Raw genomic sequence first — 14,670 nt, forward strand, 5'->3', positions numbered from 1 at the left:
CTGTGGTTTATTGCAGTAGCATAGCAAGATTTGATATGGTCTCTCTATTCTGTTTCTAGTGCTTTAATGGAGGTTGTGGTACTCTTCAGTCTGAGAGTTTAGCTTAAGGGTATTGTTTTACTTGTTTATATGAGTGCATTGTTGCATTACTTGGCTCCTTTTTTAAACTTCTGCAGATATCTGGTAAAAATTGCTTTTTGTTTTTGATTTTTAGAAAAGTCTGATTTTGCTGGAAAGCAAATGTAGTGTACTTGATAAGCAAAAACAAAAACCCTGGGAGTTGGAACAGAAAAAAAATGTCACCAATAAACCAAAGATTAAGTTGCAGCCCACAATGACAACTGCAGCAACAGGAAATGAAAAGGGCAAAACATATACCCATTATTACAGAACATCAGCTGATTTAAGAGTCACAAAGCCACAACAAAAGAGTCAAATGAAGCATCAACAAAAGCAAAGAAGCAGTCTGATAAACCTACCTGCATAGAAGGTCATTAATTATACGAGTAGCTAAACTATTAACATAAGAAAACTTATTTAAATAACTTCAATTCCTGTGGCTACTCGCAGTAGCAAATCTATCTTGTATTTGTGGCATTGATGTTACTCTGAATCCTATCTTAACTATTAGTTATAGTTTCACTTATTTTGTTAGCAACATAGTCAACTTGTCAATCACCCAACTTATTACTAATTATTATGATACTCAAGAGAAGACTCATATTAAGCAAAAAAAGATAAAAGGAGAGTGAGTACTACTTATTATGATACTCGAGAAGATTCATATTAGGATAAAGAAGATAAAAAAAGACCGAATACTAATTATTATGATACTCAGTTGGAAGTTCATTACTAATTATTATAATTAATATTTAAAACTAAACTTTTAAATACAGAAATTAATTACTAATTTAATAGATATATCATAGAATGAAATGAAATTATTTAAATTGCATTAAAGAAATAAAAAGACAAGAAATTATTCAAATCATAAATTTTTATTTATATTTGTACTAAGAGGGGATAATAGGGCTTTGTTTTTTTAAAAAAAATTTAACTTTGTTTTCTCTTTTTTTTTTTTTTTTTGCTTAAGGAGAAGTATATCTAGTTTTGGAATTACTATAAATGAAGGTAACAATTGCAGATTTTATTAGGGCTGAGCATGGATTTCGGTGATTCCCGCTCAAACCGAATAACCGTATCAAAAAATACCAGAACGAAATAACCGAAATTTTTTATAACCGAATTGAACTGATCTAAATTTTTTTTTATTACGATATGGTACTGGTTTTTAGAAAAACCGTACCATAGCCGTACTAGAACCGATCCGTCTTGTACTCATCCGGACCAAACCGTAGAATTGAATTTTTTACATATATTGATTAATAATTATTTATATTATATAAATAATACCTATTAAAAATAACTATAATATTATAAAATACTTTATACTCTATAAAATTTTTTTTTATATTTATATAATTCAAGCAATTATTATTGAAATAAAAAAATACTATATATTAAAAATAACTATAATATTATAATGTACTTTATACTCTATAAAAAATGAGTTATATATTAATAAATTATATAGTATACTGATACTAATATACATACTCTAATACTAAATTTATAATTTTCTATCTACTAACTTAACCCTAATACATTTTCTTACCACATACTACAAGCCTACACCTAACAATTTACACACCGTCTTCCTCTTTAGGACACATCGCCACACCTCCCATTTTGTAATTCAGAAAGACAAAATCCCTAAGGCAAATTTTTGGACAGAAAATCAAAAGAAAGAAGAAAGAAATTTGCTCGGGTAGACGTCTTCCTCTTTAGAACACACCGCCGCACCTCTCAATTTTCTATTCAGAAAGACAAAATCCTTAAGGTAAATTTCTAGACAGAAAATCAAAAGGAAGAAGGAAGAAATTGACTCGCCTAGATGTCTTCCTCTTTAGCGCCACGCATAATTGGCTCGCAGAAAGGTAGAAGCAAGAACTGGCTCGCATAGACGTCTTCCTCTTGAGCGCTCTCTCTTCCTATAACTGTGCCGTCATTACTCAGTCCCGGGTATTTTTCTTTTTTTATTTTTTTATTTTTGATGGGTAGATTGTTGGCTGCAACTGTGAAAAATATTTTATTTTAATGATTGCCATTTGTAAAATATTTTTATGCTAGCAGTAACATATATTTTAATGGTTTGTATTTGAATATTGAATGAATTATTATATTTGCAAGTGACTGAATTGCAAAACAGGTTATTCAAGAATGTGATTGCAATTCTAATTCATATTTTCATGCTACTTTCTTTAGGTTGGTAATCATATTTTCTCTAAATGTATTTGATTAAAGATGAGATTAAAGTTGTGTTTTTTAAATTTTTTAGAACCGAAAATAGCATAGAACCGAACTATATTTAACCGTAAAAATCGGTACAATACAGTACGGATCCTTTTATATTTGGTACGATATTGGTACCTTCAATTTTAAAAGAATCGAGGTTTGGTATGGTACTGGTGATTTATAGATAACAGAATTGGACCGATCCGTGCTCAGCCCTAGATTTTATATAAGTATTTGGATAACTTATTATGCTAAACGATCAAACTCCTTTCCAATCATTTTGGATTAGAATACTTGAAAGTATTGTATAGATGAATGCAAAATGAATCATTAGACCAGCACAATGACCTCCAAATTTCCATGTGAAAAATTACTCACAGAATAGCCAATGAAATTAATTGCTAACAAACTTGGTACATATAAATGCAAAAAAATGTTAGAGAAACTCACAGTATTCTGTTGTCTTGATTGAAGGATCTTAAGTTATTTGGGGTCTTCTTCTGAGTGCTTAAGCAAATTCACATCACTAATCTTGTAGGATATAAATCTCCATTCTTTAATCTTGTAGAAAAAAAAGACAAGTGGTATATGCTCAACTGTTCAATATTCATGACCTCCAACTGTTTGCATTTCAATTGCAAATTCTGTTTTTATGTCATGAAACTTCAGCCTTTTGAGATTTTTTAGATAATGGATGCCAGAGGGTAGCTCCTTTAACTCCGGGCAAGGCCCAATACTTGGCTCTTCAATAATAGGCAATGATCCTTCCTCTATTATCAGTCTATTCAATCGAGTCAAGCTACAAAGATACAAAAACTTAAATTTTGAAAAGCATCCTTTCCTAAGATGCAATTACTCTCCATTGTATGCCTCATATCACCATAACATTTGTAGAATAGGTAAAGCTTGTAGGACTTGTATTTGATCATTCTTTAATCTCGACCAAAATAATTTAAGTTTAGTTAAAAACCTAATAGTTTGGAAATCCTAGGTGGGAACTCTACTAATGGCCCATATAGCTCCAGATCTGATATTGATTTCAAATCTAGAAATTCCTCATTTACTGAAAGAACATGCAATGAACGAAGGCAAGTCATCGTCTCTAATGTAGAGCACAAAGCCAACCCATTTTCTCTTTTTAATTTTGTGATCCCTAATGTTTGTAACTGTATCAACCTTTCAAGTTGGCTAATTAGGTTCACATTATGATCAACTTCGATGTAACTCGGCTTTTGTAATGCATTTAGGCTTCCAATATCACCATGGAATCTTCAGTCAACATGTTGAATTGAAATTAAAATAAAAACTATATTTAGCAAAAATGACAACGTAGCTTGATGAGCCTATTGATCTCAATTGGAAGATCATACACAAAGGAATGTCTCAAATTTAAAGTTTCTAGGTTGTATAATTTTCCAATGGACGTTGGTAGCACTTTTACTTTGGTATAAAATAGGGTTAAATATCTCAAGTGCCATAAATTTCCCACTTCTTCAGGAATGTAACCAAAGGAGCTCCCTTAAAATCCAATGATCTTAAAAGCTTAAAATTTTTAATGAATGAACTAGTAAGAGATTTTGACAATTCATTTACCTTAAAGAAAATAAGAGAATGAGTTTGAGAAATGTTGTCAATTTCGAAATATTATCCACTTTGTCTCTAGAGTTTAGAAACATAATGATATAAAGTGAAGAAAAAGTTGATTAATTTATTGATGAATCACATGAGACTTAAATAGTCTAACAACTCCAATTGAAAATGAGAAAAAACAGCCCACTAAAGTGGTAACAACTAATTGGAAATAGTAAAGGATGCAAAATAATAGGACTGTTATTAACAAGAATTGAACCAGTCCTAAACACGTGTGACTCTTCCAACAATCCCTCCCTTGAACTTGACACATAATTAATTCACCTCAGGAACAACGCAAATCCCAGTTCTTCACAAAATTTCTTGAGATCGTCTAGCTTTAATGGCTTTGTTATTAGGTCCGCAATCTGATTTCGAGTTCCATAATAAACCAATTCCATAGCTCCTTCTTTAGTTAGGTCTTTGAGAAAGTGAAATCGCACATCTATATGCTTAGATCGACCATGTAATACTAGATTTTTTGACAACTTAATCGTGGAACTATTATCACACATAACCACAGTGCTTCTTTCTTGTGAATGACCAAGTTCTTTTAATATCCTCCTCATCCAAACATCTTGATCAGCACAAGCTGTTGTTGCTACGAACTCAGCTTCGATTATTAATAAAGTAACAATAGGCTGCTTTCTTGATGACCAGGCCACTGCTCCTCCACTTAACATGAACACATAGCCAGAGGTACTCTTCCGGTCTTCCACATCACCCGCATAATCGCTATCAGTGAATACTAACAATTTACCTTCCTCACCTCTCTTATATAAAATCCCATAATTCATGTTTCCTTTTAAATACCTTAGTGCCTTCTTTGCTGCCTGAAAATGCAACTCCGTTGGAGTAGCCATAAATCGACTAATTAGACTTACAATGAACATAAGATTACGTATTGTGGCTGTGAGGTACATTAGACTTCCCACAATCTGTTTGAAATGAGTTTCATCCACCTTGACTCCTTTTTCATCTCTGAATATCTTATATCTTGGAACTATAGGATTACAAATTGGATTACATTCAGATATACCAAAACGATTCAAAACATCAGCTGCATATTTCTTATGGTATATAAAGATACCATCTGATCTTTGCACAATCTTAATTCTAAGAAAGAACCTCGTTTTTCCTAAGTCAGTCATATTAAATTCCTTCTCCATGGAACTCTTGAACTTATACATCATATCTTCATCATCACCTATAAATAAAAGATCATCAACATAGATGCTCATAATTAGAATCTTATCTTTATAGCTTCATTTGGTGAATAAGATCTGCTCACTATGACTTCTCTGAAATCCTTATTTAATAAAGTAACATTCAATTCGGTTAAACCAAGCTCTTGGAGCTTGCTTTAAACTGTAAAGTGCTTTATGTAACTTGTACACTTTTTGCTCACTCCCCTTCTTCACATACCCCTTCGGCTGTTCCACATAAACTTCTTCAGTTAATTCTTCATGTAAAAAGGCAGACTTGACGTCTAGTTGATAGAATTTCCAACCTTTATTTACAACCAGAGCTACGATCATTCTGATAGTGTCCATTAGTGCTACAGGAGCATACACCTCTGTATAACTTATTCCATGTTGCTGTGCATAACCTTTAACCACCAATCTCGCTTTGTATTTTTTCATTTCCCAGAGCTCGTTTAATTTAGTTTTGTAAACCCATTTTACTCCTATCTTCTTTGCTCCTGCTGGTAACTCTACTAATTTCTAAGTCTGATTTTTCTCATTAGATTGAATTTCTTCATCCATAGCTAACCTCCGCTTTAAGCTTCCGGTTGCTTCTTTAAAACTCATTGGATCTGATGACACAATAAACGCTATATTTTCCTGTACTTCAGATGAAAAACCTTCACCCGAAACATAGCCTGAAACATAATCTTGTATCCATATAGGAGGTTGTCTATTTCTTCCCTCTCTAGCATTCATGCCTTCTTCATTAATGGTGCTTAAAGAGACGCATTCAGTTCCAGCTCTTACAATGTTATTTATGGTAGCTTCTTCTTCCTCTATGTTCTCTTCATCATGAATGCTATTTTTGTTGTCAGCCCATTCTAAATCCATTAACAGCTCCTTTTCATACTGTTCTTCCCAATTCCATTGGCTATCTTCTTCGAAAATTACATCTCGGCTCACAATAATTTTGTTTGTGATAGGATTATATAATCTATATGCTTTAGATTCATTATTGACACCAAAAAGCACACATTTCATAATTTTATCTTCGAGCTTGGTCCGTTTAGCATCTAGGACATGGACATGCCCTACACACCCAAACACTCTAAAGTGCTTTATCGATGGCTTTGCTTCAGTCCAAGCTTCTTCTGGAGTCATGTCTTTAACAACTAAAGTAGGAGATCGATTCAGAACACACACCACCCGTCTGACTGCTTTAGGCCAGAAATTTTTTGAAACTTTCTTTTCAGATAAAATGGATCTCACAAGATTCATTAGTCCTATTCTTACGCTCTGCGATGCCGTTTTGTTGTGGGGTGTAAGCCATCATTAATTGTCTCTGTATTCCATTCAATTTGCAAAACTCAATGAACTCCGTGGAGTTAAATTCACCTCATTTATCTATACGTAGACATTGAATAGGCAAACTTGCTTCCTTTTCTACAAGCATCTTAAAGCATTTGAAGGAATGAAATGCTTCTGATTTCTCTAACAAGAAGTAAACCCATGCTTTTCTAGAGAAATCATCGATAAAACACAATGCATACCGCTTTTTACTATTGGAAGCCGCTGAAATAGGACCACAAATGTCTGCATGGACTAATTGCAATTTCTGAGTCGCTCTCTATTGACTTTTCTTTGGAATTAAAGCTCGATGTTGCTTGTCTTTCACGCAATCAGTACACATTATTGTAGACTCTCGTAACATTGGTAGCCCTGAAACCATTTCTTTTGATTTTAGCGTGTTCAATCCTCTATAACTGAGATGAGCAAATCTACAATGCCATAAGTGAGTGATGTCTTGTGTAGTAGTGTTGAAACATGATTCCTTTTGAAGTTGTGCTTTAGTAATTACCACAAACATTCTATTTGCTGTCATATTTGTTTAAATAATCAAACCTTTGAGTGGATGATATATACAACACATCCCTGATTGGATAAGAATGGTCAAGCCCCGCTCCTGCAATTGCTTTAAGCTTAAGAGATTATTCTTAAGTTCAAGAACATAAAATACATATGTGATCACATGAGTTGTTCCATTCACCACCAACTTCACATTTCCTTTCCCGAGTACATTCATTTTAGTATCATTTCCAAGTTTCACTGCACCATCCATCTCCCAAAAAACACGTCTATCTCCACACATATGGTTTGAGCATCCTAAGTCTAAGAACCAGACTTCCTTTTTTCTCATATTGGAAATCTCCATATATGACATCAACAAGAGTTCTTCACTATCATCAAACTCAACAAAATTAGCCTCCTTATCCCATGATGGACACTTATACTGAAAATGACCGAGCTTATGACATTTGAAACAGTCAATTGTGGCTCGATTAAAACTCGATCTTCCCCTTCACGTCCTCTAGTGGTGTTTTTACCTCTTTCTTATGAGGTAGATTTCTCATCTGAACTGACCTTTAAAGCGTGCTCCTCACTATCTTTCTTTCAAAATTTTTGTTCATGCACGATTGAAGAGCTCTGCAATTCATCCACCGACAAAACATCAATATTCTTTGATTCTTTAATAGAACAAACAACATAGTTGAACTGCTCTGTTAAAGAACATAGAATTTTCTCTACAACTTTAACATATGGCATATCCTCTCCATTATTTCGCATGTTATTAGCGACTATCGTCACCCTTGAGAAATAATCTGAGACAAGTTCGCCAACTTGCATTTCCAAAACTTCAAATTCATATCGTAGTGCTTGGAGCTGTATACGTTGAACCTTTGCATTTTCTTAAAACTTTCGCTTCATTCACTCCCATATTTGACTGGAAGTATCCTTTTGAAGAATGGATTTTAAGATTGTTTTGTCAATGGACTGAAAAAGATAACTTTTCACCTTCAAATCCTTGAGCTTAAGGTCATCAAGATCTTTCTTTTGTGCAGTAGTCAAAACTTCTCCATGTTTGGGCTCTGTGTAACCAATGGCGATGAGATGCCAATACTCTTTTGATCTCATGAAGTTTTCCACTAGCATACTCCAATGGTCGTAATCTCCATCGAACTTGGAAATGCTGGGTTAAAGAAAGCTGCTGCTTCCTTCTGCTGCCATCTCTCAATCACTCCCTAAGTGTTTCACTCTCCCTCTTTTGCTCCCTCTCTTGCTTTAGGATACTGCAGTTCCTAACTTTACACTTAAACACACAAATCAAGCTTCAGTTTATGGCTCTGGTACCAATTGTAGAGTTTAGAAACATAACAATATAAAGTGAAGACAAAATTGATTAATTTATTGATGAATCACATGAGACTTAAATAGTTTAACAACTCTAACTGAAAATGAGAAAAAACAGCCCACTAAAGTGGTAACAACTAATTGGAAAGCAATGCTAAATATAGGACTATTATTAACAAGAATTGAACCAGTCCTAAACACGTGTGATTCTTCCAACATTGTCATCAATTGAAAGATGTCATCTTCTCTTCAGATTTAGACAATTCTGAACTGAACCTTGATGAAAGCTTAACTCTCTTGCGCGTGAAAGAATTATCTCCCGCATCAAATCATGGACCTTGCATATTTTGGCCTTATCCTTAACACTAAACCTTCCTACTTGAACCAAGCTTCTATGAACAAGTTTAGTCAAGTACTCTTCAGCCACATCTTTCGCTATTCTGCCCTATCTTTCTTTTATGAAGACCTCGGCTATCCACAGTCGAATCAAATCTCGAACAAAAAATGGAGTAATCCTCCGGAAATAGGCTCAAATACAAATAACAAGATTTCAAATAGTAATGCAGATCGTGATAGCTTAGTGTTAAAACTTTTATAATGTTTGAGAGACGCTGATCACTTGCCAAGAAGGAACTAAGGCCACGATAGAATCTTATCCATTTTGAAAGAACCTTCCCTTTAGTTGCCAGTACACCCTATTGTCACGATGGCAAGGGGCAAGCCTTCACATTTTTCAACAATGGCGTGAGACAATTGTTGCAGCTCTGGAAGACAAATTCCACCATTTGACTGGAACACCTTCTTGCAGAAGAGCTCATAGGCTTCTCTTTTTAGCAGAGGTTGAAGTTTGAAGACATGATAAAATGGAGACTGGTTAGGAGAAGGAGCAACACCTGCATTACAAGTTGTGATTATAACTCTCTTGCCTTTACCATTATCAGGTAATGCAATCATTATATATCCCCAGAAATCAATACCCCAAACATCGTAAAAAATTTCCAGATATCTTTTTTCTATTAAATATTCTCTCAATTTCTCAATTAGCAACAACTCGTTCATCGTGTCAATTCCTTCGAATGCAGGTAACATATTTTCTTGTCGAAGTTGGAGTCGTCGTATCATGGTCCTTAACAGCTCCTCCATCTTTTACGATTGAGACACTGTGATCCAAGCCTTGCAATCAAAATATGCAGCGACTCTTTTAGTCGTATCCTTTCTTGGCAAGAGTGGTTTTGCCTATTCCCCCCATGCCCACCACTGAGATGGCAGCATTTTCAGAAGCTCCCTCTACTAATTTGCTTATCAATTTAGCTTTAGAAGATTCAACACCAATAAGTTCAGATTCCTCAATGAAAAGGGAATGAACTCGAGGGTCATGCCATGTGTTCTGTTGCTCTGATGAAAAAAAATAAAATTGAAGTTGTACCTGTCAGTTCTTTCCCTTATTTCAAGAACTGATTTCTTGAGGTCTTGAATCTTTGAGGCTATGGCTTGACTTGTCTTTAATTTCTTGACAGGTCGAGTGATATTATGTAAAAAGCCATCCTGATCTTGGTGGTGTGCAACATGAAGCATGTGTTCATCAATGACATCTTCTATTTGGTTCGCCCAAGTTTTGATACGGCTTTCCACATTTTCTTGATATTACCTCACATCTGCATCTCTCAGGAATGATTCAATTGCCTCAAGTTCATCTCTGATGCCTTAAAGCTCTGTATGGACAGCTCTGAGTAGGCTCACCTCTCCTGTTAACAATGTATCCAATTTATTAATTGCGCAACCCACGGCAGCTTCAACCACTGCTCCTCTCTTGCTAGCTGTTTCAAATGACTTATTTTGTCACTTGGGGGCAAGCATACTTATTAGAATATCTGTCGTCTCTTGGCATGTCTGTCACATATGCACAAAATCATTAATTGATATTCAATGACTACTTGAATATATCAGCATTTAAACTTTTTATTTTCTCCTTATAAGAAACACTTAATCACAAGTGCTTATAGGTCTGTTTATAATATTCGAACAGTTAAGCAACTTTTGATGGGGTACCAAACAACTGAGAATTGAATGGATGATTAGATAAAAAATTGACCTGACAAGAACTTATCAATTTCCTGTGTGATGATTAAAACAGAAAATATATAACACGTAACAGTAATAATAATAAAAAAATAGATTAATAGAAAAGCAAAGTAAAGAAAGTAAGATTGATAAATTACCTGTCTCAGTCAATTTATTAGTATCTAAAGGAGGTTATAGTTTCTATAGTTTTTCTTGGGAAAGAACTGAATGCAAATGATGGAAGCAATAAAACTTCAATATATATATATATATATATATATATATATATATATATATATATATATATATATATATATATATTATTTAATGTGTTATTAATTTACTAGTTTAGTATATAATTGAGAACATACTTCTAAACTAGACAAGAATTTTCTTTTGTCAACTAGTTTCTTTATGTTTTAGGACTAATTGCACAAATAATCATGATTTTTAGTGTTCTTTATAAATTTACCATGATTCTTTAATTTTGACAATTTTAGCAATGAACTTTATAGTTTTTGCAATTCCAAGCACCAGTTAAAAATTTAGCATAATCTTGTTGAGATGACACTAGAATTGGCCGAGCTACTCCACGTAGACCCTACGTTAAGAATCCCATTTTTACTTAATTACAAATAAAACCATGAATTTTGATTTTTTTACAATTTTATCATATTTTTTAGTTTTAGCAAATTGGTATACAAATTTAAATATTTAATTATTTAAGATATACTTCAATTAGAATAAATAAATAATAAACTTAATTACAATAAGAAAAGAATAAAAATAAAAAAATTAATAATTAAATATAAAATTTAATTGCAATAAAAAGGCCATGTATTTAATAAATAAAATAAGAGCTTTTGCCCTTGGAATTAGAAGTCTCAATTTTAAGGCATCCCTCCACCAATTGTAGGGTTTTAACTTTCATAGAGTACCTAAACAAAGTGTAAGACATCATACGAACTCAGAAAAAAATAATTTCTCCTATCCTACTAACACTAATAACTAACATATATTAACTATATTTTTGAAGAAGATTAAAATAAAACTATAAAGGCTTAATAGCCTAAACAATCCAAACCTTTATTAGATTTTACTATTTTGGCCAATTCTTTAAAAATTTATCCATTTAGCCACGATTTAGCAAATTGAGTGTAATTTTGGCCTAATTGAGTTATTTGTCAAAATTAAGTAATACGAACAGTGACATGGACCCCAATTAGAAAATGAAAAATCCAAATTGATGGGTCCTAATGCCACATTATTTATGCACGTTACTTAATCTTGAGTTTTCATTTTCTAAATTACGTCTACGTTACCATTCATGTTGCTTAATTTTGACGAGTAACTCAATTTGGCCAAATTACAGTCAATTAGCTAAATTATGGCTAAATTGATAATTTTTAAAGAATTGGCTAAAATAATAAACTACTGTAAAGATTTGAATTTTTTAGACTGTTAGGCCAACTATAAAAAGTATTTCATTATATCTTATGAAGAGGAAAAAGATTAATATTTAGATTATGTTAAGCAATTAAGTATTAGCTATGCAAAATTTTTATATAAATATTGATCATTATAAATTCATAGAGTATAAGCCTAATAGCCTAAACAAACTAAACTTTTACGAAATTTTGCTATTTTCATCAATTCTTTAAATATTATTAATTTAGCCACGATTTGTTAAACTGAGTTCTTTGTCAAAGTTAAGCAACACGAACGGTGACAAAGATACCAATTTGAAAATGAGAAATCCAAATTGATGGGTCATAATGCCATATTATTTATACATGTTACTTGATTTTGAATTCTTATTTTCTAAACTGCGTCCACATCATCATCAATATTACTTAATTTTGACCAGCAACTCAATTGACCAAATCATGACTAAATTGATAATTTTTAAAGAATTGAACAAAATAGCAAACTACTGCAAAAGTATGAATTTGTTAGACTATTAGGCCTAGATTATAAATCATAAAAATTTATTTTAGAACTTACTTATGCTTTATAATTTTATAATTAATTAATTTTAATATTAAAATCACGTTTATAATTTTCTGAACAACTTTAGTAATTTAAAAATGTGAAATATTTGTCACCATTTTACCTCTTTTATTTATTTATTTATTATTTTTATATTTTTATTTTAATTAAATGCATAACTTCTTTATTGCAATTAAATTATATAATCAATTACTAAAGATTTTAATTTTAATTATTTTATTATTGTAATTAAATTTGTTATTTACTAATTTTAATTGAATAAAATATTCATATACTAATTTTTCAAAATTAAAAAGTCGTGATAAAATTATAAAAAGAAAGTGAAGTTCGTGATTTTCTTTGCAATTAAGCAAATGTGAGATTCTTGACCTGATGTCTATGGGGAGTAGCTTAGCCAACTCCGCGTTACGTCAATAAAATTATTCAAAATTTTTCAATCGATGCTTTAAATTGCAAAAGTTGTAAATTTATGCTGGAATTGTCAAAATTAAAAAGTCATATTAAATTTTCAAAAAGCGGTAAAGATCATATGATTATTTACACAATTAACTTTACATTTTTATTTAATTTTAAAGCATTAGCTTATCTTATATGTCTACAATCTTAATTCTATAATACGAATGCTCTGCTCTATACAGTAAAACCTTTTTATAGTGATACACTTAAGGCCACATAAAATTTATGATTATGAGAATACTATTTATATTTGAACTGGTTGATGAGTTAGTTACACAAGAAATTGAAAAATTCCACCATTTTGATACCCAATAATGAAAATAAGAACTTTAGTTCTTGTCGCTAGATATGGTTATTGCACTAATATAGCAATATTTGATGTGGTCCTCGTGCTTTAATGAACTGCATCACCACTGCAGTTCTGTTCCTACACTCATGTAGCTACAGTTGAATTTGCTGTGTTTGACCTGTACTATGATCATTTAAATGGTTTTCTACTCTGTTTACTTTGCTCTTTTTTTTTTTTATAATAATTTTGGTTTGTTCTTTTTATAAAGTATTTTTACAGATGTTTAATTTTTCTGAAAAGCAAATTAATAATAAGAATTATACTTGATAAGCAAAAACAATAATCCCAGGAGTTAAAGCAAATATTAAATTGCAGCCCACAATAATAACTGCCGCATACATATATCAAAGGTCAATCTCAACATAAATTGAAAAGGGCAAAACAAATACCCATTATTAATTAGAGAATACCAAATGAAGGATAAAACAATCTATCCACAATTGAGAAATCAATTGAATCAAGAGTCACAAAGCCACAGTAACAGAGTCAACTGAAGTATCAATAAGTAATAAAGCATTATGTTGTGTTGAAGGATCTTATTTCGAGTCTTCTTCTAAGCGCTTAAGCAAGTTCCCATCGCCAAGGTTGTAGGAAATAAATCTGAATCCTTCAGCCTTGTAGTAGAAAATGATAAGTGGTATATGCTCAACTTTCCAATATTCATGACCTCCAATTGGTTGCATTCCCATTGCAAAATCCCTTCTAATGGATGCCATGCCAGTGGGCAGCTCCTTCAACTCTGGGCAACCCCCAATTATTAGCTCTTCAATAGCAGGCAATGCTCCTTTCTCTATTATCAGTTTATTCAATTGAGTCAAGATATGAAGATACAAAATCCTCAATACTGAAAAGCATCTTTTCCTAAAATGCAATTGCTCTCCATTGTATCCCTCATAAAACCGTAACTCTTGTAGATTAGGCAAAGCTTGTAGGACTTGCATTGCATCATTCCCTAATCTCGACCAAAATAATGAGAGTTTAGACAAACCTAATAGCTAGGAAATCGAAGGCGGGAACTCTACTAATGGCCCATGTAAGTACAGAGTTCGCGGAGGAGGAGGATCATATATTGATTTCAAGTCCAGAATTTCCTCATTTACTGAACGAACACTTAATGTTTGAAGGCGAGACAACTCCTCCAATGCATAGCACAAAGCCAACCCATTTTCTCTTTTCAATTTTGTGATCCTTAAGGTCCGCATCTCAAATTTTCAAGTTGGCTAATTGGGTTCACATTATGATCAACTTCGACGTAACTCAACCTTTGTAAGGCTTTTATACATCCAATATTTCCATGGATCTTCATCCAATGTAGTGAATTAGGACTATAATCATGACCGAAATTAAAGTAAAAGGCTAGAAGATGTCGCAACTTAATGAGCCTATTGATCTCAATTCAAAGTTTCTAGGTTGCTCAATTTATCTATCTCAAAG

At 32.5% G+C, this 14,670-nt stretch overlaps 1 protein-coding gene across 1 annotated transcript; it reads right to left on the bottom strand.

The window, feature by feature from the left end:
- Positions 1-8,513: 8,513 nt before the first annotated feature.
- Positions 8,514-9,558, bottom strand: LOC112536774 (disease resistance protein RPM1). Its single transcript, XM_025159642.2, is given in 3 exon segments — positions 8,514-8,850; positions 8,852-9,056; positions 9,058-9,558. Coding segments are annotated over 3 exon segments (903 nt in total). The 5' UTR covers positions 9,504-9,558; the 3' UTR covers positions 8,514-8,598.
- Between the last annotated feature and the right edge of the window lie 5,112 nt (positions 9,559-14,670).

This window comes from Ricinus communis, chromosome 9 (genome assembly GCF_019578655.1).
Source record: "Ricinus communis isolate WT05 ecotype wild-type chromosome 9, ASM1957865v1, whole genome shotgun sequence".
Classification (NCBI taxonomy): Eukaryota; Viridiplantae; Streptophyta; class Magnoliopsida; order Malpighiales; family Euphorbiaceae; genus Ricinus; species Ricinus communis.